The 27748-nt window shown below is 40.4% G+C and overlaps 1 protein-coding gene across 1 annotated transcript; it reads left to right on the forward strand.

The window, feature by feature from the left end:
• The first annotated feature begins 37 nt into the window (after positions 1-37).
• LOC124131054 (probable N-acetylgalactosaminyltransferase 9) lies at positions 38-27697 on the forward strand. Its single transcript, XM_046494134.2, has 11 exons — positions 38-440; positions 2419-2585; positions 9648-9825; positions 10780-10980; positions 11950-12067; positions 12346-12433; positions 13497-13594; positions 14431-14565; positions 16016-16123; positions 18194-18328; positions 20553-27697. The coding sequence occupies exons 1-11, from the start codon at positions 103-105 to the stop codon at positions 20688-20690; spliced, it is 1704 nt and encodes a 567-aa protein (XP_046350090.2). The 5' UTR covers positions 38-102; the 3' UTR covers positions 20691-27697.
• Positions 27698-27748: the final 51 nt, after the last annotated feature.

The raw sequence follows: 27748 nt of genomic DNA on the forward strand, positions 1-27748 counted from the left end.
GCTAGACGATTTAGAGTTATCCGCCCTTGAAAAACGACACACTAACATTCCTGCAAACCAAGTTGTCATGTCACTTTTGGAATAGTCTGTGAACGACACAGGATGAGAGTCGTACGGTTTAAAAGGTTTAAAATTAAGCACATAGCGTTTATTGCATTATTTTGTGTGAGTGCAGCGATTTTGTACATAAACTTCGTCGGACAATGGCCGTCTTCGGAAAAGGTACCCAGCCATGTTCTGTTTATTCGAAAGAAGCGGTTTGATGCCTACCAAGCTAGCGAGTCACTTCGAACAGGACCCGGCGAAAAAGGATTACCGGTGCATTTAGAAGGGGAAGAAAAACTTTTAGGAGAAAAACTTATGCATAAAGAAGCGTTTAATATAGTTGCAAGTGAAAAAATATCGCTGGAGCGATCCGTGAAGGATGTTCGTGATCGAAGGTAAGATCGATAAACCGATAAACAGATTTATTGATTGCTATTGGTTCGAGATGTGTGGTTTGTGTAGGCCTATATGTACATATAACAACATTTGATTCCACGTCAGGCATTTGGCCGAATGACAACAATTTATTATTCAGTGGCCGCCCTGTCTTTCTACGTGTTTAGCTACTTGAAGGAGATCTAACAGTATCGCATTGTCTTAGTCAGGCAACGTGCTATTTATAGATGCATGAGGTCAAAACACCACGCCCATTTTTCTCTTGAATAAAAAAATATTATGTTTTTATCAGCTGGTATCTGTTAAATGTATGTGTTTGTACAGTGTGGGGATTGTTTCATATTGATATATTGTGTTTATGTCACATTTAGTGAATCTGAACCGATTCTTATCACATGCAGAAGTTCTGATTAAAACATTGAATACATGTTTTTTCTTTCCATATTACTCACAATCCTCCCTATGTTATAAAACTATCATGAAAGTGTAAATGTATTCGACAGGCATCACTTTGTGCTATCTTCCTCAATCCATCTAGCTGCAATGCCTGATATAATTGAATAATTAAATGCCACAGAATCCCTAGCCATTTATTTATTGACTAGTGCAGCAGGGTGTTAAGCTCAATATGACACTGGCCCTCCTTTGTTTATTGTTTAACGCCGCACTCAGCAATATTCCAGCTATATGATGGCGGTCTGTAAATAATCAGTAGACAATCCAGTGATTGATATCATGAGCATCGATCCACTGCCCTTCTGCTCACTCTGTGACATCACATGGCACACAAACTGACAAACATATTGGTTTTACCTTGGACGACTCATGAATCATGTATTAACCAGGTGTACACTTTGGCGATTCCGGGTTAGAATTGATCCCAAGCAACGTTTTCTTGTCATAAGAGGCATCTAAATAGAATGTTTGTTCAGGCTGGGTGACTTGGTTGATTATGTGTCATCAAACCCTGATGGCGTGGTTTGTTGCTCATAATATCAACCCCTAATTTGTCTGGTCCAGACTAGACGAGAGCCACGATGGGGTCTTACAGTCAAGATGTGACCCTGAAATCACGTCTTGACTGTAGGACCCCATCACGGCTCTCTGCTAGGTTCTGACTTGATTATTTACAGGATACCATTTTGAAGCTGGAATGTTGTCGAGTGTGGTATCATGATATAACATTTATACTTAGTTTTCCTATAATAATTAGATCCACATCAAGTGCTTTTATGAGTTATCATGGTGTAATATTTATACATCATTTCATATAATTATAGTTTAGCAAGTAATACTTATCATCAGGTAAAATGCATTAAAAAAATATCAGTAGTTTCAGTTATAGCTTTTTAGATAGATGCTAGCCTAAGGTAACGGGAGCGCATCTCCTAGACATACTATTCAATAAGACAAAAGTTATGTCTACATAGTTTAATAGATTTAAAGCTTTCAGATAAATACTTGCCTAAGGTATCAAGATCCCATCTCCCAGACATAATATCCAATAAGACAAAAGATATGTATCCATAGTCTTATAGATTACCTTGAACTCTTTTATTTAAGTAAATATTACTTGCTAAACTACAATTATATGAAATGATGTATAAATATTACACCATGATAACTCATAAAAGCACTTGATGTGGATCTAACTTTTAATTAAAGAAGTCAAAGCTATTACGGCTGGTCACTTGTAAGACCTGGTTCAACATAATAATATTAATAATGTGCATACATGAATTTATAACGCACCAAATCAACATCCCAAAGGATGCCCTAAGACTTGAAAGCGCTGCATTATTATCCCGGTCAATAGATCATAGTGCAGTCAATTTTCATTCTCAGCTCCCTGGGGAGTACACAACCCTAGCTGCCTGTGTCGCTTTTGTATGGCTTGAATATTCTATCAGTCCTACATAATGGAGCCATAATAGTTTATTTTAATCAACGCTTAATGATTATTGGTTTTACTTCCAGGTGTAAGGATATTGTCTACCCTAGGATCCTCCCAAGTGCGAGTGTTGTGATAATCTACCACAACGAGGCCTGGACGCCGTTACTGAGGACGGTGCACAGCGTGATAAACCGATCTCCGCCCGAATATCTGCACGAAGTTATCTTACTGGATGATTTCAGTGACCGACGTAAGTAACCATGGAAACCAATCAAATAGTCTGCATCTGTTGTCAGTATGTGATTATCATGCTTGAATATATTATCATAACAAATCATATCTCTCTTCTTGTGAAAAGGCAGTTTTATTTTTTGCTCAATTTCATTTAAAGTGAGCCTATGGCTTGGTGCATTGTCTGTTGTTCGTAGTTCGTAGTTCGTCTCATCTGAAACAACAGGACTATGAAGTTGAAACTTTAAACGGAGGATGCCAGTCATGCTGTCTGCTCCCATGATTTGAAACATGGGGTCCATAGCAGCCATAATGATTAATGATTGTCCGTTACTCTTCCATTTCTCATTCATTTGTCATGACACTGGAAGCAGGAAGTATGTATTGCGTGGATCAATTTGTCATTCGTTCTTTTTGGTATTTTCACTTTTGACACCGTTATGGCCTTTGACCTTGATCCAATCCTGGCCCCATTCTCACCCAGGTACTCAAGGTGTAATTGTAAGCAAGGATTATATCCTACCTACCCAGTAAATATTATCCCGGGGGAGGTTTTACTCTAGAGTATAGGATAGGATAGGATTAAACACACTGGTATGGGTTCAAATTCACTTGGGAGAATCATCCTGACACTAAAGAATTTCATTCCATGGATAAAAAATAAGGTAGGATAATATTCACTCTTACATAATCTTATAAACATGTAGTGAGTAGTGAGGATATCTTGTGTACAAACTTCTCGCTTACCTTTCTTAAACTTTTCTGATACAATATTTCTGAAAAACACAGAAAGGGATACAGAGCCTCATGACTGTACTTTTTGTCTCTTCATATAGAAAATTCAGAGACAACGTAAGATTGCACCATGCTTTGCATAGCTACTTGATTTCATGGAAATATCTGAAGTGCTAGAAATGTATGGGCTGGGGTCATTGATGTTTGCTGCAATAGTACTTGAATCCAGGGATTCCGTTAAGCTTAAAAAAATAAAGAATTGGTTCTCAGGCAATGGTTTTTGAAAATATAGTGTGGGTGGGCGGGCAGGTGGGCGGTGTCTTTTTTTTTTTGGTTGTTCAAACTAGTATGTACCCAATAAACAGTTGTGTAATCAATAAACAATTGTGTACAATCAACCTGGGTAGGCTCCCAACATAAATGTATTCCTTGATGAGTAAAATACTGGAATACAGTATTTGACTACCCTTGGACAGGGAATATTTAATGATTGGTTTAAAAAAAAAAAAAATGGAAATCAAAAGGAAACGTGCGGCAAACGTTATGATGATGTGGGCGGTGCCTGAGAACCAATACTAGTTGGTTTTTTTTTAGCCTTACACTTTGATATTTAACATTAGGGTTATGACAAGGACCACATAAATGACAAAATACTTGGAAAATCTATTTGTTCAAAATACTGCATCTCCTCTAAGGGGTGAGCATTTTTCTTGGGTTTGCACTATACTCAAGATAATATGGTACCCGTGAAGGTCCGTGTCCAGCATCCCAAGCGGGCCACCAATGGGATCAGGTGGTCAGGCTTGTTGACTTGGTTAATGCAGGTCATCGTGTCCCAATTTCGTAGATGGATGCTCATGATGTCAATCACTTGATTGTCTGGACAAGACTATTATTTACAGAGCGCCACCATATTGTTGGAATATTGCTGCATGTGGCATTAAAAACATTCACACAAACAAGCAAACAAACAAACAAAACAAGAAAATATGGTACACTGACAACTTTGATATTTTTATTGTCCTATTGTTTTGAAGCCGACCCGTGAGGATCCGGGGTAGAATAGGTCTTCAGCAACCCATGTCTTCCGTAAAAGGCGTCTGTGCTTGTCGTAAGAGGCGACTAATGGGATTGGATGGTCAGGTTGACTTAGTTGATGCATGTTATCATATCCCAATTGCGGGGATTGATGCTCATGATATCAATCACTAGATTGTCTGGTCCAGACTCGATTATTCACAGACCGCCGTCATATAGCTGGAATATTGCTGAGTGTGGCGTTAAACAACAAACAAGCAAATTTTTGAAGCCATGCCTCAAGAAGAGATTTTCTCCCTGATAGAAGGCACTTGATGGAGAACCTGCCATGTGACAATGTGTGTGTAAACAGGATGAATAAACAGTTCCTTTATTACGTGGGACATATTGTCCTTTCATGAGCTGCAATGCATCACATGAACCACTATGAAAGGGATCTTAGTGGAGTCAAATACTCAGTCACAATCAAGAACTTAATGTCAGCTCACCAGGCCATGAACAGCAGCTTCAGGTTTTGTTTGAGGTTTTTCTTTAACATCCAAACAAACTCAGCCATGATAATTTCACTTAATTTTTTCTTGCGCCCCATCAATTTCAGTCTTGGCAGTTTGTCTATAAACTAGGGCTGGGACAGGTACTTGGGTACTCGGGTCAGGTGGGTATTGAGTAGGACCCAGTACCCCCAGAACTACCCAGACCCGTGGTTAGTCATGTGATATATTGATTAATGAAAAAAGTTTGTACCTATCTCTTGAGACCTACTGCGGGTACCTGGGTAGGGTCGGGTGAAAGGAGAATGGGTACCCAATAAGGCTGGGACGGGTAACTCGGGTACTCGGGTCGAGTGGGTCCTGAATAGGACCCGGGTACCCACAGGACTACCCAGACCCGTGACTAGTTACATAATATATTGTTTAATGACAAAAATTATCTAAAACTCTATGGTTACACTACAAGTCACTCATGTTCTCATTTCTTTCTGACTATGCAGCCATTCCTTCTGACTTTTATATATTTGAATAAAGATAAAACTTCATGCAGTAAACCAGATCGCTTTACTCGTGTATCTAAATACATTTTGCAAGAGCTCCGGTCAAACTTTTCCAAATCGGACAGTTTGTACCTATCTCTAGATATCTACAGCGGGTACCCGGGTAGGGTCGGGCAATAGGGTGATGGGTACCCGGGTAGTAAATTTGGACTTGTCCCAGGCCTAGTACCCAACTCATCCCAGCCCTACTATAAACAATGCCAAACTTCTTGTTGCCAATACAGTCTTTTATGTTCTCGTGCTCATTGGGGATTTTTCTGGACCTGCTCAAAGGTCCCAAGTCTGCAGCTAATGTCAGTTCAAATACCTAAATTGGAATTAAACATTCATGGTATTATAGTTAAACCGTTTAACTTAAACGTATGTTACGGTGTTGTAAAAAGTGACTTAACACCACCAATATACTGGCAGAGGCTTTTCTGTTTCGTTTCACATTATGGCATTGAATGCAGTATTAAAATATGATTTTATTATATAAAAATGCTTCTACATTGAAGAAGATTAGAAATTTAAAAAAAATCCAGTTTTGAAGGAAGTCGTGAATTTGCCAAGGTGCCATGGAATCCCAAGAATAATCCCTGCTCTTATTACAAGAAAGATGCAAATCTCGGTACTAGGCTCCTGAGACCATTCACTCTAATCAGACCCGTGAAGATCTGGGGTAGAATAGGTCTTCAGCAACCCGTGCTTGTCGTAAGAGGCGATTAACGGGTCGGGTGGTCAGGCTTGCTGACTTGGTTAATGCATGTCATTGTATCCAAATTGCCTGGATCGATGCTCATGATATCAATCACTGGAGTGTCTGGTCTCACCTTTATTATTTACAGGCTGCCGTCATATAAACAGCAAACAAACTAACAAAATCACTTTAATCATCACATCACCCTGAAATTAAGGGAGACGTTCTCCTTTTTCTCCAGGCAAGTGAACTAATGTGTGTTCTGATGAAACTAGAAATATTTTTATGTTGGGTTAGCCACATGGCAAGGGTGATTGAAGGCTATACTCTTGTCTGATCACACAGTTGGAAACACAGTACATCACAGTTTTGTCATCTATTAACAAATACTTTTCAATTGTCCCAGATTAGCAGAATGGAGATCATGTTGAAACCTATCTAGAACATTTCAGATGATGTTTTTGAAAGGTCTTACTCTTAGCGAAAATAAAGTCTTGAGACGATGGATCAGTTGGTGAGGTTCTATATCTTGATTGTATGTCATCATACCCCAATGACATATAGTGAGTGAGTGAGTATGGTTTTACGCCGCTTTTAGCAATATTCCAGCAATATCACGGCGGGGGACACCAGAAATGGGCTTCACACATTGTACCCATGTCGGGAATCGAACCCGGGTCTTCGGCGTGACGAGCGAACGCTTTAACCACTAGGCTACCCGACCGCCCCCAATGACATATAACAAGTACATCTAAAATTATATTTTAAGTAGTTGTTGTATCAAATACTAAACACCAGAAAAAAAATTACAGCATTTATTCAAAGCCAAATCATTATTTACGGTTTTCACATTTTTAAATGACTACAAAATTACATGGTACATGTATAATGGATATTTACTTGTATCATCTGTATGGTTATGAGGGCACCTGCTACTGACTATGAGCTTATATTGTAGTTATATTGAGTGTCGAGTCAAGAAGAGCCAGATCAATGTCGAGAGGTCAATCAGCTGCAGCTGTGACCGACTGCTGTTTCACATTGATCTGTTCGGTAATCTGGTGCTTATGGGAGTGTATAGCAGGGATTTGAAACTTCTGATTGACAGCCTGTGTGTGCAATTAACAAAGCAACCAATTTAGAAAAAAACTGTTCCTACTGTTTCAAGATGTTTGCTATATCAGCTGTATCATTCCCAAATGTCCTGTGTCAGCTATATTAGACCCGTTTCAGCTATATCAGCTATATTAGACCCATTATCAGCTAAATAGACCCATTATCACCTATATCAGACCCATCTATGCTATATCAGCTACATCAGACCCATTTAAGCTATATCAGCTACATTAGACCCATTATCATATATATCAGACCCATCTATTCTATATCAGCTACATCAGACCCACCTGTGCTATATCAGCTATATCAGATCCATTATCAGCTATATCAGACCCATCTATTCTGTATCATCTACATCAGACCTATCTGTGCTATATCAGCTATATCAGATCCATTATCAGCTATATCAGACCCATCTATTCTGTATCAGCTACATCAGACCTATCTGTGCTATATCAGCTATATCAGATCCATTATCAGCTACATCAGACCCATCTGTGCTATATCATGATATCAGCTATATCAGATCCATTATCAGCTATATCAGATCCATCTATGATATGTCATCTATATCAGACCCATCTGTGCTATATCAGCTATATCAGATCCATTTTCAGCTATATCAGATCCATCTATGATATGTCATCTATATTAGACCCATTTTAGCAGTATCTGCAATATCAGACCTGTCTATGCTATATCAGCCATGACCCATGAAGATCCAGGGTAGAATAGGTCTTCAGCAACCCATGCTTGCTGTAAAAGGTGGCTATGCTTGTCGTAAGAGGACATCAGCTATATCAGACCATCTATGTATAGGTTAGACCACGAGGACCCAGTGTCTAATCATTGAAATGGTTAATTAAACCACGAGGCGCGCAGCCTCAATGATTAGACACTGGGTCCTCGTGGTCTAACATACTTAAGCCATGTCCAACATTTATGGCACCAAAAATGCTTAAAAACATTGTTTTGTTAAAGGTATTTTGAAAGATATTGAGGAACTCTATGTTCAACTGTGAGAACACTGTGTGAGTAGGCCCTGCATGAAGCATGTGAAATGTGTTCCCCGAGCCTTTCGCACATGCACCTCGCACCTTGCCGATTACGGTTATGAAATTCATGTCCCAGGGCAAGTATACCATTCATTTTGGTTTAACTCGAGAACATTTATCAATCACCTAAATATTACTTGCCCAGGTTGATGGGCCTATTATGAACAAATATAGCCCTGATCAAGATAAAAGTAATTTCTTTTCTATCTGTTCGTTTCATTGAATGAAAAGCTACAAAATCACAAGTACTGTACAAATACTAGAATGCATAGAGTAACATACTGTATAATAATTGCATAAAACACATTTCGCAGTTCATAAAGGGAAAAGCAATTGGTACTGCTGCACGTAAATATTTAGTTGTTAATTTCATACCCTTTCTCCCATGTTGCCTTGGCAGAAGACATTTGTTGGCCTTCAGTGCAGACTTCGTGGGTTCAAATCCCACTGGCGACAAACGTTTTTCATGAAATTATTCTATCATAGAGACAAATGATAGGGACAAAAAGAAGTTCCGTCATTGCCAAGTGGTGTTTAACTTACAATTCAGTTAGTTAGACCAAGGTCAAAGACAAAGGAGCCATGGTTTAAGTTATATTACTTATATATCAGCCCATCTATGCTATATCAGTTATATCAGACCATCAATGCTGTAACAGCTACATATCAGCCCATCTTTGTTATATCAGCTATATCAGACCATCTATGCTATATCAGCTATATCAGACCATCTATGCTGTAACAGCTATATCAGACCATCTATGTTATATCAGTTATATATCAGCCCATCTATGCTATATCAGCTATATCAGACCATCTGTGCTATATCAGGCCATCTACGGTATGTTTTGTCAGCAATATCAGACCATCTATGCTGTAACAGCTATATATCAGACCATCTGTGTGATATCAGTTATATATAAGACCCATCTATGCTGTAACAGCTATATCAGACCATCTATGCTATATCAGCTATATCAGACCATCTGTGCTGTAACAGCTATATATCAGACCAATCTATGCTTTATCAGCTATATCAGACCATCTATGCTATATCAGCTATATCAGACCATCTATGCTATATCAGCTATATCAGACCATCTATGCTATAACAGCTATATCAGACCATCTATGCTATAACAGCTATATCAGACCATCTATGCTATATCAGCTATATCAGACCATCTATGCTATATCAGCTATATCAGACCATCTATGCTATAACAGCTATATCAGACCATCTATGCTATATCAGCTATATCAGACCATCTATGCTATATCAGCTATATCAGACCATCTGTGCTATATCAGCTATATCAGATCATCTATGCTATATCAGCTATATCAGACCCATCTATGTTATATCAGCTATATATTACACCGACCCTCTTGTTGCTGTTGCAGCTGAGTTGGGGGACAAGTTGAAGACCTACGTGGAGAAGACGTGGCCTGATGGTGTTGTGAAGATGGTGAGGACCCGGCAGAGGAGTGGCTTGATACGAGCCCGTATTGAAGGTGCCAAGGCTGCCACGGGTGACGTCATCGTGTTCCTGGATTCTCACTGTGAGGCGGGAACACAGTGGTGAGTGGAAACTTTTTACATTTGCATCCCTTAAGCTTATGTCTTTGTGATTTCAGTAGTCTAAGACTTTTTGCCATGTGTTTGAAGCAAAACAAACAAACATCACAATGTCTTGCTGACGATTATACCTTTGTGTGAGCAATTACTTGATTAAGCATTATTTCTCTGTGAACTTTAAGCACTATACAGAACTCCAGATAACTTTTAAAAAAATTGAGTTTTTACTCTAAGGTTTCTATTTTCATTGGGTTATTACATTTTCATCAGGTAACCTATATTTTTTTTACTCATCTATTCATCACTCCATTGGGTTTCCCAAAATAAGTGAACATTTTAAGATTTTAAATAAATGAAATAATGTTTTAGATGTATATAACTGTTCTAAATATATGACCGGGAAAGTAAATTAGCTTGTAATTGTGTTTCGGAAATTAGCTCCTTTGTACGCATGCTGAAAGAGTCTCATTGGGTATTTACGCGAGCTGTTTTTATACATTTGAGTTTTTCATTTAAGGCATGCATTTCTGTACGTAAGTTAATTGAAAGTAATTGGATTTTGAATATTTTCGGGGGTATATTCCGCAAATACGCTGCTTATCTGTTGCTTTGACTATGTAACAGTGTATCTGTTTAGATCACATAAGTTGGATATTAATTAGAATTCCACATGTGCTTTTAGAAGTAGTGGTCTCAATGAAAACAGGATTGACTTATAAATTCAACTTAATTCATCCTTCAGAGGTGACGTTTAGGTTCAGGTTTTAGTTGTATTATCAAGCAGTGTCATACTGGAAGAATAACACAACTTCCATTTATTAATAACAGATATTTTTGCCACTTTACACGAGTCATATTGATATCAGACGCAAGTCATATCAATATTAGGCAATTGCAAATTTTTGTTTGCTGCTTGCCAGAACAGAAGATGTGATATCAACATTTTCTGTTGTGAAGGTTGGAACCGATCCTTGCTCGTATACAAGAGAACCGGAAGACAGTGTTGTGCCCAATCATTGACGCCATCAACGACAACACGTTGGAGTATTCTGGTAATGGGGGCTACAATGTGGGCGGGTTTTCCTGGAGCATGCACTTCACCTGGAGAGACATCCCGGAGAGGGAGAAAGTTCACCGGAAATACACGGACCCTATCAGGTACAACAATTCATACTTCCACCTCTGTCCCCAGGGCATGCCAAAAACTTATGATTGTGGGCCGAATCCCAGTTCGGCCTAATCATGTTTCTAGGTTTGTCAGCACCATACCCGTTCTCACCAAAGTGGTAAACGTCCAAGACTTGCATCACGGCTTTCCTCCCAAATTAAGCTGACATGCCGTGATGTGTACTGGAATACTGTTCAAAGCAGCGTAAAACCAATCTCACTCACTACTTACAACTTGTTACTGTAATAGGCTTAGCTGATTCTCAGGGCAGTGGGGCGGTTAAGACTTGATTTTAGTCAAAATTGTGCACTTTGGGTTAAAAACGCCAAACCCGGCACACTTATACATTGAACCATTCTAAACATTTCTGGATATGGATCCACCTCAGCAGTGCCACCTGGTGGTAGAAAATCCAAGATGGCCACCAAAATGGTTACAATCTCTTTTGATGTCAATTTATATTTAATATATCGTTATTTTGTCAATTTTAGTCATTTATGTAGGGTTGATCTAGTCATGATTGAGAGCTTATTGGCATGGAGGCCTTATAAGGAGGGCAATGTATTAATCACTTTGTTCCTGATGACCATTTCCTGTTGCTACCAGTCCTTGAACCTGAGACTGGTTCTTCAGCAACCCATGCTTGCCGTGAAAGGCGACTATGCTTGTCGTAAAAGGCGACTAACGGTATCGGATGTTCAGGCTCGCTGACTTGGTTGATGCATGTCATCGTATCCCAATTTCGTGGATGGATGCTCATGATATCAATCACTGGATTGTCTGGTCCAGACTCGATTATTGACAGACCACCAACATACAGCTGGAATATTCCTGAGTGTTGTGGTAAACAACAAACACCAAAATGTTTGGTAGACTAGTAATCATAATAGTCTCATATCCTGTCCAGAAGGACGTTTCAAACTCATATCATTATTTGTAAAATCTGTCTGATTACGCAGCTCTCCCACAATGGCCGGAGGCTTGCTGGCGCTGGACAGAAAGTTCTTCTGGGAGATCGGAGCCTATGATGACGGAATGGACGTGTGGGGAGGGGAGAACCTCGAGATCTCCTTCAGAGTAAGTACAAATACGTCTGTTCATGATGTTGGAGGAAATATTTTTAAAAAGGTGGAAATTGGAATTTTTTTATATTTTCTTCCCAACCAAAAATCTTTTTTCTTAGGCCAAGAATCTGTAAACCTGAATTAATTTAGGTCGTGGTGATTTGTTTATAAGAGACAAGTCACTCTCTTTTTTCATTAGATACTTTGATACTTAAAAAGAAAAGAAATCTACAAGATGCCTAACTGTTGCCATACAAATGTGTAATCCACTGTGACAATGTTGTGCTTCAGACGTGGATGTGTGGCGGCCGGCTGGAGTTTCTGCCTTGTTCCCGTGTCGGACATATCTTCCGCTCCAAGCACCCCTATACGTTCCCAGGTAACAAAGTGATCTGTGTGACTGCTGCAGTGTTCTGTGGGATTGTGACACTTGTGTGTGAGAACAGGTGTGAGATGGAACATTGAAGGTTATTACCTACATACCTATGACCCACTATATCCGTGTTGCACCAAAGTGTTTAACCTGGGGCACAGGTGCCCCTATTGTCTAAGGCCACAATTCGCAGTGCAGAGTTGGGTCCTTTTGGCACGTCAGAAACCCCCGATTATGTTTCAAGGCTTCTCAGCAATATACCCGTGCTCGTGGGTTTCACCAAAGTGATAAACGTCAAAGACCTGCATCACTTCAGGCTTTCTCTTACATTAAGCTGACACACAGTGATATAACTGGAATACTGTTAAAAACGGCTTTAATCCCAACTAACTCACTCTCACAGAAAATGTATGTACATGTATCATACAAGCGCCCTTTTGAGGAGTGTATTATGTAATATACATTTAACCTACAAATGTGTATCTGCGTAAAATACGCATCAGAAATATGCAGTAAAATAAAATCCAAGCATATCAAATACGCAACGAACATTACAGATACACTACAAAAATAAAACTTGTGTGTATCATCAAAATATTGTGAAGTAACCCTCCGTATTTGATTCGCAAATCAGCAACATATTTTGAAATTATAATTCCGTCAACCTTGCCAAACTCCACGATGACAGTTACATCATGATCATTTGCCATCACACTTTCTTGCGGAAGTATCGTGGTATTTTTGAGTCCTACAAAGCTCTCGAATCCACACGACACCAGTTTGCAGGGACTAGATGAATAGTGTTTTTAAATATTTAACTTAAATACCTACATGTGTAAAAACTAGTGGGTAACAGAAATTTGAAAACCCAGATAGAACTACTGATACCCAATGATTTTAAAATACATGGGTAAAATACCCACAACACCAAAAGCTTATCTGGAGCTCTGATACTTACAGGTAAGATTGAAAACACATTCAGATCAGGGGTTTCCTATAAGTGTTATAACAAGAATGTAGATAATGTTGGCCTTGCTTTGATAAATCTAATTTAGTTGATTCTGCTCAGGTAATAAGGACACACATGGTATAAACTCGGTGAGGGTGGCTGAGGTCTGGATGGACGATTACAAAAGACTGTTCTATATGCACAGACATGACTTGAAGGTATGTATCACGTTAAAGTGTTCTTGTTGTGTTGTAACATTGCGTCAATCGATTACTTTGGCTGCTTGTCGGAAACTAAAGTCAGCCGATAATCAGGCTTTGATCTTTATGCTTGCCTGTTAGCCTGAGGTGACAGAAATATAAAAGGCTAATAAAACACAAAATGAACTAGTCTGTTGGACTACTGCTTTTTAAAACTAAACTTAACTCCTGTCGGTCATATAATATATGCGGAATATAATATAACTATGAAAATCTCAATGAAGAGTCAGTCTAACCTGACACTGTGTATATTGTTGTAGGGTAAAGACTTTGGGGACATATCGTTGGTCTCCGGGACAAGCTTTATGCTCTCCTGTCTGACCTGGCATTGTGTACGTTGTTGTTGGGTAAAGACTTTGGGGACATATCGGTGGTCTCTGGGACAAGCGTTACGCTCGCCTGTCTGACCTTGCACTGTGTATGTTGTTGTAGGGTAAAGATCCGGGGACATATCGGTGGTCTCCGGGACAAGCTTTATGCTCTCCTGTCTGACCTTGCACTGTGTATGTTGTTGTTGGGTAAAGACTTCGGGGACATATCGTTGGCCTCCGGGACAAGCGTTAGGTTCACCTGTCTAACATGGCTGTGTGTATACATATTGTTGTAGGGTAAAGACTTCGGGGACATATCTGCTCAAGTTGGTCTCCGGGACAAGCGTTACGTTCGCCTGTCTAACCTGCACTGTGTATATTGTTGTAGGGTAAAGACTTCGGGGACATATTCGCTCGAGTTGGTCTCTCCGCGACAAGCGTTAGGTTCGCCTGACTAACATGTCACTGTGTATATTGTTGTAGGGTAAAGACTTCGGGGACATATCTGCCCGAGTTGGTCTCCGGGACAAGCTTCAGTGCAAGAGCTTCAAGTGGTATCTGGACAACGTGTACCCCGAGAAGTTTGTCCTGGATGAGGGTGTCAAGGCCTGGGGGATGGTGAGTGGGAGGTCACGCACAATGTCTCACATGTGCTTCAATATATATAACAGTCTGTTGGATTGTCTGAGGGGATCTTCACTTGGTCAAGAAAGATATATGTATTTGCGAACATGTTATATGAAAGTGGGATTCTGGTTCAATGTTAAGATGACTCAAAGTTTGGTACAGAATATAAGGATGTATGTATTTGTGAACAAATTAATCATATGTTGTTTTTGTTTTTGTTTTTATGGATTGACTGATATAATTGCTTGAAACATGCTTAAGCACAACTGATAAGAGAACTGTGAAGAAAAGATGAAGTGTTTAGGACTCCCTGTAAGCAGACTCATATGACCTCGGTGTGGAAGGGTTCATGTGGGGGCTCCGTGTTTGGTAGCATGGAATATATGTAGACGTTATACTGGCTGCTGGGTCTTTGAAAGAGTTCTTTTGAACTTTGAAAGAGGCGTTAAGTAAAATCAAACAGTCACTTAACATAAACCCTATCTTAGACAGAGAGGCATATATGACTGTGTGAAAGTGTTATGTGAAGTTGGGATCCTAGTGGAACTTTGAGATGCCCCAACTTGTGATGGCGAGGTGTATGTGTGAACATGTGGTGTAAGGCTTGGATCCTGGTAGAACTGTGAGGTCCGCCAACTTGTGATGGCGAGGTGTATGTGTGAACATGTGACGTAATTAGGTTGCGATCCTGGTGGAACTTTGAGATCTGCCAACTTGTGATGGCGAGGTGTATGTGTGAACATGTGACGTAATTAGGTTGCGATCCTGGTGGAACTTTGAGATCCGCCAACTTGTGATGGGGAGGTGTATGTGTGAACATGTGACGTAATTAGGTTGCGATCCTGGTGGAACTTTGAGATCTGCCAACTTGTGATGGCGAGGTGTATGTGTGAACATGTGGTGTAAGGCTGGGATCCTGGTGGAACTGTGAGGTCCCCCAACTTGTGATGGCGAGGTGTATGTGTGAACATGTGGTGTAAGGCTGGGATCCTGGTGGAACTGTGAGGTCCGCCAACTTGTGATGGCGTGGTGTATGTGTGAACATGTGACGTAATTAGGTTCGGATCCTGTTGGAACTGTGAGGTCCCCCAACTTGTGATGGCATGGTGTATGTCTGAACATGTGACGTAATTAGGTTGGGATCCTCGTGGAACTTTGAGGTCCACCAACTTGTGATGGTGGGTGTATGTGTGAACATGTGACATAATTAGGTTGCGATCCTCGTGGAACTTTGAGATCCGCCAACTTGTGATGGCGAGGTGTATGTGTGAACATGTGACATAATTAGGTTGGGATCCTGGTGGAACCTTGAGATCCTCCAACTTGTGATGCCGAGGTGTATGTGTGAACATGTGGTGTAAGGCTAGGATCCTGGTGGAACTTTTAAGATTTAGAGGGTTATTTTTGCAGGGCTATTATTTCCTTCAATTGATATTTGCAGGTGAAGGGTGTGGGCAGTTCGCTCTGTCTAGACACTCTGGGTCGAGAGGACAAGGTGGAATACGACCTGGGATTGTTCCTGTGTCAGTCCGGCGCCAGCGCAAACGAGGTCAGTGATCAAGGCTGCATGTTTTAACTTGTTTATTTCTTCTAATTGTAGCAGGGCGTGGAGTCATCCCACAGATGACATACTTACCTTGTCATCACGGGACTCGGAAATTTTATGTCTGCTCTATTGGCGCGAAACGAGGGGCTGAGCAAGTTCATATCAAATTTGAGCAAAATAAGCCTCAGTACCCTACTATGAGGCCCGGGACGTGCTTTCTGTTGACGGGGGAGTATGTAGCAGGGCGTGGAGTCATCCCACAGATGACATCAGGTTAACCTCTTCGGTCATGTTTGACAAGGCGTCCGACCTCTGATCAGAAGGTCTGTGGTTCCAATCCCATCACAGGACTCGGAAATTTTATTGCTGCTACATTGGCACCCAACGTGGGGCTGAGCACGTTCATATTAAATTTGAGCAAAATAAGTCTCAGTACCCTACTATGAGGCCCGGGACATGCCTTCTGTTGATGGGGGAGTATGTAGCAGGGCGTGGAGTCATCCCACAGATGACATCCTTACCTAGTCAGCTTGCTGACGGGGTTAACCTCTTTGGTCATGTGGACAAGGCGTCTGACCTTGGATCAGAAGGTCCGTGGTTCGAATCCCATTATGGCCGCTACGTAAGTTTTGCTGATGGTGAACTTATGGTGCAATGGTATTGACTGTCTGTAGTCATCCATCTGTTGTAAACTGATCCTGCATAGTCTCCATCTCCACTGAAACCACAAGGTCTATGTAGCTGAGAACTTGCATTGAGTGAGTGAATTGGGTTAAACGCCGCTTTTAACATTATTCCAGTTATATCGCGGCATGTCAGCTTAATGTGGGAGGAAAGCCCAAAGTGATGCAGGTCTTAAACTTTTACCACTTTGGTGAAACCCACGAACAAGGGTATGGTGCTGACAAACCTAGAAACATAATCGGGGTGAACCGGGATTCGAACCCACAATCATAGGTTTCTGGCGTGTCCAGGGGAAGCAACTCTGCACAGTGAATCAGGGCGCCTTAGACGACTGGGCCACCCGTGCCCCCGAAAACTTGCATTGATGATCCTAGCAATACTGTCACTACAAACTGCTCGTTGACTTCGAAGGTGTGCAAGTTTAAACATGACCACCATGGCTATGATGACTCCCCTGAAACAGTCATTGTGACCTAAGGTCTTATTAAACTGTCATCTCTGAAAGACATCAGTATATTTGTTTCAAAGAATTTATTAGTCTTAGGCTAAAACAAATAAAAGAACTGGTTCTCAGGCAATGACTTTTGAAAATATAGTGCAGGTGGGCAGGGGGTTGGTTTTTTGTTTGTTGTTGTTCAAACTAGTATGTAACCAAATAAACAAGCATCCAAACTCCTATTGCCACCATGACCATAACACGTGATGTAAAGGGAAGTAACTGTGTGTTATATTGCTTTTAAGTAATTTGATTTTTTGAAAATGGAAATAAAAACGAAACGTGCAGCAGACTTTATGATAATGTGGGTGGTGACTGAGAACAAAGTGAGTGAGTGAGTTTGGTTAACGCCGCTTTTAATAGTATTCCAGTTATATCAAGGCATGTCAGCTTAATGTGGGAGGAAAGTCCGAAGTGATGCAGGTCTCAGACGTTTACCACTTCGGTGAAACCCACGAGCACGAGTATGGTGCTGACAAACCTAGAAACATAATAGGGGTGAACAAGGATTCGAACCCACAATCATAGGTTTCTGTTCTCTGCACAGCGAATCGCGGCGCCTTAGACGACTAGGCCACCCATGGCCCCCTGAGAACAAAGACTATTATTTCTTTTAGCTTTATGAATTCTATTTAATGATTAGGAGCAATGCATTGGGGACTTCAGAGTGAGTGAGTGAGTTGGATTTTATGCCGCTTTTAGCAATATTTCAGCAATATCACAGCAGGGAACACCAGAAATGGGCTTCACACATTGTACCCATGTGGGAATTGAACCCGGGCCTTCAGTGTGACGAGCGAACGCTTTAACCACATGACTATCCCACCGCTGCTGCGGACTTCAGAAATAAGTTGTTATGTTCTGTAGATTTCCAACTATTTCTCTGTTTTCAGCTGTTTTCCATGAGTCAGACGAATGAGCTGCGGAGGGAGGAGGTTTGCCTCGACTCCCAGGGGGATGATGGCAGCGTCGCCAGGATGATGCTGTGTTTTAAAAAGACTTCAGGGATGAAGTGGAAATATGACATGGTAGGTTTTGGTGTTAAGACCAATCTCACAAATTAAACTTTCAAACTTTCTAAGTAATGATGCAGCCTGTCAGGTGACATCTCATGTTTAACAAAGCATGGAGTCCATCAGCGATAAGGAAGAGCTTCTAGGATTTTCTAGTGATTTAACAACAAATAATCTTTCCTTGTACATTTGGCTTACACTCAATAATATAGACATAGACATAGAGCTTCCCAGCAACACACCCACCCACCCATCCACCAAAGGAAACCCCCACTCATTCACCACTTGTTTCACCCGCCCATCTAACAATACACTGACCATACACCCACCCATCTAACAATACACTGACCATACACCCACCCATCTAACAATACACTGACCATACACCCACCCATCTAACAATACACTGACCATACACCCACCCATCTAACAATACACTGACCGTACACCCACCCATCTAACAATACACTGACCATACACCCACCCATCTAACAATACACTGACCATACACCCACCCATCTAACAATACACTGACCGTACACCCACCCATCTAACAATACACTGACCATACACCCACCCATCTAACAATACACTGACCATACACCCACCCATCTAACAATACACTGACCATACACCCACCCATCTAACAATACACTGACCATACACCCACCCATCTAACAATACACTGACCGTACACCCACCCATCTAACAATACACTGACCATACACCCACCCATCTAACAATACACTGACCGTACACCCACCCATCTAACAATACACTGACCATACACCCACCCATCTAACAATACACTGACCATACACCCACCCATCTAACAATACACTGACCATACACCCACCCATCTAACAATACACTGACCGTACACCCACCCATCTAACAATACACTGACCGTACACCCACCCATCTAACAATACACTGACCATACACCCACCCATCTAACAATACACTGACCGTACACCCACCCATCTAACAATACACTGACCGTACACCCACCCATCTAACAATACACTGACCGTACACCCACCCATCTAACAATACACTGACCATACACCCACCCATCTAACAATACACTGACCATACACCCACCCATCTAACAATACACTGACCGTACACCCACCCATCTAACAATACACTGACCATACACCCACCCATCTAACAATACACTGACCGTACACCCACCCATCTAACAATACACTGACCGTACACCCACCCATCTAACAATACACTGACCATACACCCACCCATCTAACAATACACTGACCATACACCCACCCATCTAACAATACACTGACCATACACCCACCCATCTAACAATACACTGACCATACACCCACCCATACATCCTATGATACACCCACCCATACACCCACCCATACGTCCCATACTATCCCAACTAAACGTCTTCCCATGCAATAAACCATCCTCCCAAACGCCCAAAGATACACCCACCCATACATCCTATGATACACCCACCCATACACCCACCCGTACATCCCATACTATCCCAACTAAACGTCTTCCCATGCAATAAACCATCCTCCCAAACACCCAAAGATACACCCACCCATCTTATGATACACCCAGCCAAACACCCATCCATACACTATCCCATCCAAGGAAACCCATCTACTAACTCAATGATTGTTGCTTATGATGGGATATCTTGCAAGATACTATCATGTGCATTATTCTGACCATTGAAATTGTTCCCAATCTCATTAAAATCAGATAAAAATAAATAATAGTCTTGGTTCTCAGGCACCGCCAGCATCATCTTAAAGTCTGCAGCATGTTTCGTTTTATTTCCATTTTCAAAACAACCCAAAAATCCTTAATTATTCCATGCCTCGAACACGCAACTCATTGTATGTGTGTTTTATGCACATAGAGGTAGTCCAACTGTATCCCAGATTTTTACTCATCAAAGAATACATTTATGTAGGGAGGCCCTTTGCCAGGTTGATTGTATACAACTGTTTATTTATTTACATACTAGTTTGAACACCCCACCCCACCAACCCAAATAAAAAAAACCGAAACCAACAAAACAACACACCGCCTGCCCTCACTCTATTTTCAGAAGCCATTGATTGAGAACCACCAAAAATAATCCTAAACCTCAAGAGAGCTGCTTTCTGATTAGCTAATGATCTTGTAAATATTATTACCCATAAACCCTTGCTTCAAAGTTTTTCACCATATTTGTATGTTTGTATTCCAGGACCAAGGCACAATCATCCAGGACAAGTCTGGCAAGTGTTTAGACAGAGTTAATCTCAGTTCTGGCGGGACCGTCATCGTAAACCCATGTAATGGAGGAGACTCGCAGAAGTGGAAGTTTGAAGCTGTCAGCATTTGAGGGATGGTTATGAAAGGTTATTTATTGAGAATTCAGTTCCACTGAATATGTATGTGAAACATATGATGACTGCGTCCAGGTTACCAATACTAGGATAGTGCATTTGATGGAATAAGCGTGCTTGAGAGAGCAATGCTTTTGTTAATGCTCACTGAAGCAGTTTAGATTGCTTGGAGTACAGTATGGACACATGATCGCATTATTACCCGTATCTCATTAAAATCTGTGTCCCATTTCTGAAAGCGATCATAGCTCTTCAAATGTCGTAAGTGTATATTAAAGTATGGGAGTTATGATCACCTAAGCACTACGATAACCTTTGCAAATGAGACCATTTTTTCACTCCTCAGAACGTCACATAGCTGAATTTCCAATCAGCCAATCAGCATTAAATGGCTTGTCCAGAATGTAAACGATGCTGTCATCGCCATGACGTTGCCGTGTTCATACACCTGAACCCCATGGCGATGTTTTAGTGCAGATACCTGTATCTTATACCTGCTTGATACAGGTATAAGCATCTGAACCGAAATTTCACACTGAAACAATATCAGTCTCATTATAATCAGATCTTCGTGCTCGCTACCACTAAACAAAGATCTGAGGACATCCCATTATGGTTTACATCAGAATGACCTTTCATCCGACCAGTCAGACTCTCTCTTACCAGATCAGGAAAGTGACATTCAGAAAGTGTTTCCTTATCATGCAACCTCAAAAAGGTTAACACAGGGTATTCCAAATGTGTTGTATGACTGATTCTGTCAAAATCATCGTCTTTCACTTCATTCAGCGGGATAAACATGGGGAGTCACTCCTATACACTATTGGCCATCTATTAGACATTCAAGAATTTTCTTTTGTTCAGTTTTCAAAACTTGAATCGGTATTTTTCAAAGCTTATACTGGAATGGACGTCATTAGTTTGAAACAAGTGCTGTAAGGCTCGAGAAAGCTGCATTCTGATTGGCTAATACACTGGCTAATGTCAACTTCTTGTCATTTCATTGGTCGGTCAATGTTCGTGGGGCCGCCCCAGTGGTCCAGTTGTAGAGCGTCCACCCGGAGTGTCGGAGGTTGGGAGTTTGATCCCCATCCTCATCGTACCAAAAGACGTTAAAACCCGGTGCTTGTAACCCTGCCTGGCGCTCGGCATTAAGGGGCTAAAGCAAGGACTTGTTGGCTCAGAGTCTGAGTATACTGTGTCTGAGTTGGGTATTCATGTTAAACTGCAGCATGGTATCTCAGTGAGCTAGCACTACAAAAATCGGCATTAGTCCAGACTAGTACAAACAGACATACACATGCAAGTGCAATAGCAAGCACTAAGATCTGATGTAAATGACATTGAAACAATAAAGAATATGAAATCCATGTCTCCTTGCAATCCCAGCACAATGTAAACGTGTTTATTCCATCAAACCGTACGCACTCAAATAAAGCTATGGCACAAATCCAGGTATTTGTCAATCACTGATGAGTGATAGCCAGACTGGTTTATTGTAGAGCTTTGCTAAAACCGTCTGGTAAAGTGATTAGATCCTTGTTTTAGTTAATGGTTGTGTTTTGATGAGGTCATATACAGAATATATAATTCGCGGACAGCACATGAATCACTGGTTAGTGAGAAATGTCAGTGTTTACACTGGAGCTGTAGCTTCTGAGGTTGAGGGATGCGAAGAGTTGTCTAAGTAACGATAGCAGGGAGACCTGTGCAGAAGGACTAGCAGGTGTGGGGAGGGAGTGAACTCAAGTGAATGACATCACACTTGCCCATTAGGCTGCTACGCCTTAAATACTTTAAGAAGAACATCAAGACATACTTATTCAAAAGATCCTGTGAAGATTCCAGGTTAGAATTGAACCCATGCTTGTATTAAGACGCACAAACGGGTTTGGGGGTCAGTCTTGCTGACTTCGTTGCTGCATTTCATTGTATTGCATTTGCGTTGATCGATGCTCATGATGTCAATCATTGGATTGTCTGGTTTACTGACTGCCGTCGTATAGCTGTAAAATAGCTGAGTGCGGCTTTAAACAACAAACAAATCAAACTTATTCAAGAAGCACTGTGACAAATAATCTCCTAGACCTCTAGTCAAAGCTCAACTGAAAACCTATCAGTGCTTCCTGAATTTATTAGTAACAATTTCTGCTTGGAGTGGGCGCTAGTGAGGGTTACGGGGCCTCAGATATTCCAATATGTACTCTCTCACACACGTTTCATTTATTTATTTATTTTTGTTATTGAGGTCATGATCTGCTGAAAAAAACTGCTGATTATGGGCTTTTCCGGAAGTCTGTCATGTTGGATTGTGTTTCCTGTTTGGTTCAGGATCTGGCAACTCCTGCAATGGAACTAGGTTCCAGACTGTACTGACAGGATAGGGGTGAGGCATTGAAGCCATTAGTTCCTGAAGTAACAGTTTACTGTAGCAAGATCTCAAATGGGGCAATTATCAGGGGATTTATTATGTTGTAAAGACCATGGCATTATGATGAACATGTAATTTGTGCTTGTGTTGCCGAGAGAGAGTACCTGTGTGATTGGTGAGGACAGAGGACAGAGGACAGCTGATACATAGTCCAACACATCTTCACGAGGCAAGCTTGTCCACTTGCCTAGTTTCTACCCTTGACACATCAAGGCCACTTTCCTTGGTTCGACCCTGGAGCCACCTCGCGTAGATCACAAGTTGTGCCACTTGTAATAAAATGTGATATCCAATCAGATCACTGTTCTTATCTTGTATAGCTTCACCAAAGATGGAGACGACCAAGTCGATCAGACAACGAAAACTTTCGCGATTTCATCCATGACAGAAAAACATAGACAATCGTTGGAGGGTTTTAAAGATAAAAAAACATATTCCAGTTTTAAATCACTTTCATACGAAGTTGTACCAGTCGTGAATGTTGATTTTGTAAAACGTTCTCTGATTGGACTATCAATATGTGTGATAGTCCAATCAGAATCAGCACAGGAAAGTGGGCTTGATGTGGCAAGACTTTGATAAAAAGGCTAGTTGACGTTCTTTCCTTCGGGAGATGAGTCCAACATGGCTGCCTCATTGCTTGTAAGATACATATGTGTATGAATATATGTAATAAAATATATTTTCTTATGAACATAAACCACAGAGACTGTCACTTTCATCTTTTTTTGTTTCATCTAAAACCTGTATAATCCATATGGAACATTGTGTGTTTGGTACTGATACATGCTCATGTCTAGATACTCAAGAAAAGAATTAAGGGAACATAGGACAATAGACACGAACTTACTGCTGGGAATAAGTATGTATCACTCCAACAACAATTAACATTGATAAGTTTGTGATGTGACAGGATATGAATTGGAACATCTGGTTATCGTCATTCAACCATAGGATGTCACATGACATCATTTCTATATGTTCCCTTATTTCTTGCCATCAGTATACTCATCATGTTGACCGTACATGTCTGTCATTCTTAATAAGCTGCCAGGCTAAAGAAAGTATACACTTGAAAATTGTATTCAGCCCCAAAATTACAAATGTTTTCAAAGTGTTACTATGCTGAAAACAGTTGCCGAAACACTGCAAACTTGAGGTCCAAAAGACAACTATGATACCCATATAAAATACATCACCATCGAATTGCCATTTCTTGTTTGTTTTATTTTTCGCCACCATCAAACATGGGTGTATGCTTTCTTTTGCCCGGCAGTTTACATTTGTGGGAAGATTTGCATTTTGCCTTATATGGAATAGAGGGAACAGATATGTGGAATGGTAACAATGTCTGACTTTGTGTAATATGCATATCCATATTATCTGGGTCATTTGGGTAGTTCTCATTATATCACCATAGGGGTGTTTGATGACTTACTATGTTTCCATTAGTACAACTGATGGACTCTCCTGTAGGGATGTTCTCAAATAATCTACAAATATATTTATTTTGTCATTTTTGTATGTTAATGAGAAAGTATTGAGAATGGTGTCTGTTTACATCTATCCTAGATTTTAAGGAGTTTCATCCAGTTTATGTCAGAGACTGTTGATCATCTTATTGATATGCTTATTGTGTTAGAGCTCTTGTCATACACTTTATCATGGGTAGGTTACAAGTCTTGAATGTAAGTTTGTGATACGACGCATGATACAGTAGTGGATACAAGACATGATTCTATGCAATAACATACGTGGTACAATAAATACTTGATACAAGACATGATTCTATGCAATAACATACGTGGTACAATACTTGATACAAGACATGATTCTATGCAATAAAATATGTGGTACAATAAATACTTGATACAAGACATGGTTCTATGCAATAACATACGTGGTACAATACTTGATACAATACATGATTCTGTGCAATAACATACGTGGTACAATACTTAATACAATACTTGATACAACACATGATTCTATGCAATAACATACGTGGTACAATAAATACTTGATACAAGACATGATTCTATGCAATAACATACGTGGTACAATACTTGATACAAGACATGATTCTATGCAATAACATACATGGTACAATACTTGATACAATACTTGATACAAGACATGATTCTAAGCAATAACATACGTGGTACAATACTTGATACAAAACTTGGTACAAGACATGATTCTATGCAATAACATACATGGTACAATACTTGATACAATACTTGATACAAGACATGATTCTATGCAATAACATACATGGTACAATACTTGATACAATACTTGATACAAGACATGTTTTTATGCAATAACATACGTGGTACAATACTTGTTACAACACATAATTCTATGCAATAACATACATGGTACAATGCATCATACAAAAACACTCGTGTTAAAGACATGTATCATCATCAGGAATGACTAGATGCCAAACCAAAACATATTACACTTCAAGTAAGTTTGAGGAAAAAAGGATTTAAGATGATGTGAAGATTTATACATGCAACATAAGTAAATAGTAATTTACACTTCATTGCCATACCACTTTTCATCTCATATCTTTAAACTCTCTCTCTCTCTCCCTTCCTCTCTCTCTCTCTCTCCCTCCCTTCCTCTCTCTTTCTCTCCCTCTCTCAGAGTCTAATGATTTTCTGAAGCATCAACCATAAATCAGTCGAAGATATGTATGAACAGAATCAAATGTGATTGGAAGGTCATTCACTAAGTTGCACCTTTGTGCCTATGCGTGTGTACTTGGTAAATCATCCAAATAATAAAGGTATGTTATTGTGGTTTGATACCTCTGATAGATGATCAGAATCAAGTTGCCACACGCTGACATTCGTGCCTAATATCTGTGCAGAGATATATATGTATATAATAAATTCATGTTTTTATTTTGTGTGAACGTAGTTCATGTGAGGGTTTTGTGTCATGAATTTTTATTGTAGATGTGTTTATGACAAAATGACAATGCAATAATTGTAACTTTTTGACCAGTCTCCCATGAGCGTGTCTCTTCCCTCCATCACAGTCTTGAACATTGCCAGTGTTGACTGAAGTTTTATCTTTATTCAAACATATAAAGTCAGAAGGAATGTGTGCATAGTCAGGAAGAAATGCAAACATTAGTGCAACCATAGAGTTCTACAGTATTTTCAAGAAGTTTGGCATTGTTTACAGTAGGGCTGGGATGAATTGGGTACCCAATCCCCTATTACCCAACCCTACCCAGGTACCCGCTGTAGGTCTCCAGAGATAGGTACAAACATTTTGGTCATTAATTGTTATTGTAATTAAACAATATATCCCATGACTAACCATGGGTCCAGGTAGTCCTGTGGGTACCCAGGTCCTACTCAGTACCCATCCGATGATCCTTGTGTATTGGTGCCTTGCGTTGTCAACAGTCATCTTGAAATACAAGAAAACAGACATCTTTCAGACATCACTCTGTTTAAAACTGTGCCTGTCTCTACCACTGTGAAGTCTTGCAGGATGTCGGTCTGGTAAAACATTTGAAAGATCTGACCTATGGGGAATCATAGGGAATATAAGTTGTCAACCGAGTTCGAGGGGTATATGGTGTGATGTACCCTGTGTGTGATCCTATATACCCAGGGCTGTCAGGCTCACACACAGGGTACATCACCCTATATACCCCAGGCTGTCAGGCTCACACAATATTTGTCCGCAGTTTCTCTGAATAAGCATAACTCATAGCAGATGACACAAAGAAACCGAGTTACTTCCCTTTAACCAATGCATTTGGATAAACATCAGTTCATTTCAGCTCAACGATACTTATTCGAGATATGCAAGTTACCTACGATGTGTTCGATTGACTTTTCGGCGGACAGCATGAGCGGGCTGCATGGAATATAACTGCCAGTCCTTAACCTATCAGAACTAGTATTTTATATGTATGGTCAGATATAAAATGTTGAATATGCTATATATGAAATTGTTTGCTGTAAGGGCTTGATGAGGGTTTCATGTTATCCTGTGTGAGTGCTTCTGGTGGAGATGATTTTGCACTTGTATGAATGAATTACAAAGGCTGCCTTTCTAGTGGAGCAGGCCAAGGCACTGGCTTGTACAGAGAAAGCTGCTGACAGATTAACTATTGTAATATGAACAAATCAGGTGTTCTTTAACTCTTTTGAGTAGTTTATGCAGGCTTGTTCAGAAGCACTGGGATCGGGTGGTCAGGCTTGCTGACTTGGTTGATGCATGTCATCGTATCCCAATTGTGTGGATTGATGCTCATGATGTCGTTCACTGAATTGTCTGGTCCAGACTCGATTATTTACAGACCGCCACCATATGGCTGGAATATTGCTGAGTGTGGTGTTAAACAACAAACAAACAAGACAAAGAATGTTCAGAAGCATCTGAGGGCACAAGCACTTGATGCAGATTGTTAAGCTTTAAGGATCACACAGGTATAACTTCATATGTGATATATTTTCATATTTTGCATTAAGTGCCTGTGAGAATTGTTATTTTCAATGTGTTACATGATGGAGAATAAAACATTTTTGAGAGTAGAAACTTTCTTGGTTAAATGTGTTTGAGTTGTGAGTGGCACAGTTTTCCCTATCG

The sequence above is a fragment of the Haliotis rufescens genome, unplaced genomic scaffold (genome assembly GCF_023055435.1).
Source record: "Haliotis rufescens isolate VD_foot unplaced genomic scaffold, xgHalRufe1.0.p SCAF_10, whole genome shotgun sequence".
In the NCBI taxonomy this organism is placed as follows: Eukaryota; Metazoa; Mollusca; class Gastropoda; order Lepetellida; family Haliotidae; genus Haliotis; species Haliotis rufescens.

Coding starts and splice junctions, on each gene's coding strand:
- LOC124131054 (XM_046494134.2), top strand. CDS start 103: ATGAGAGTCGTACGGTTTAAAAGGTTTAAAATTAAGCACATAGCGTTT. Junction 14,566..16,015: donor GTGTCAAGGCCTGGGGGATG/GTGAGTGGGAGG, acceptor TGATATTTGCAG/GTGAAGGGTGTGGGCAGTTC. Junction 18,329..20,552: donor TGAAGTGGAAATATGACATG/GTAGGTTTTGGT, acceptor TTTGTATTCCAG/GACCAAGGCACAATCATCCA.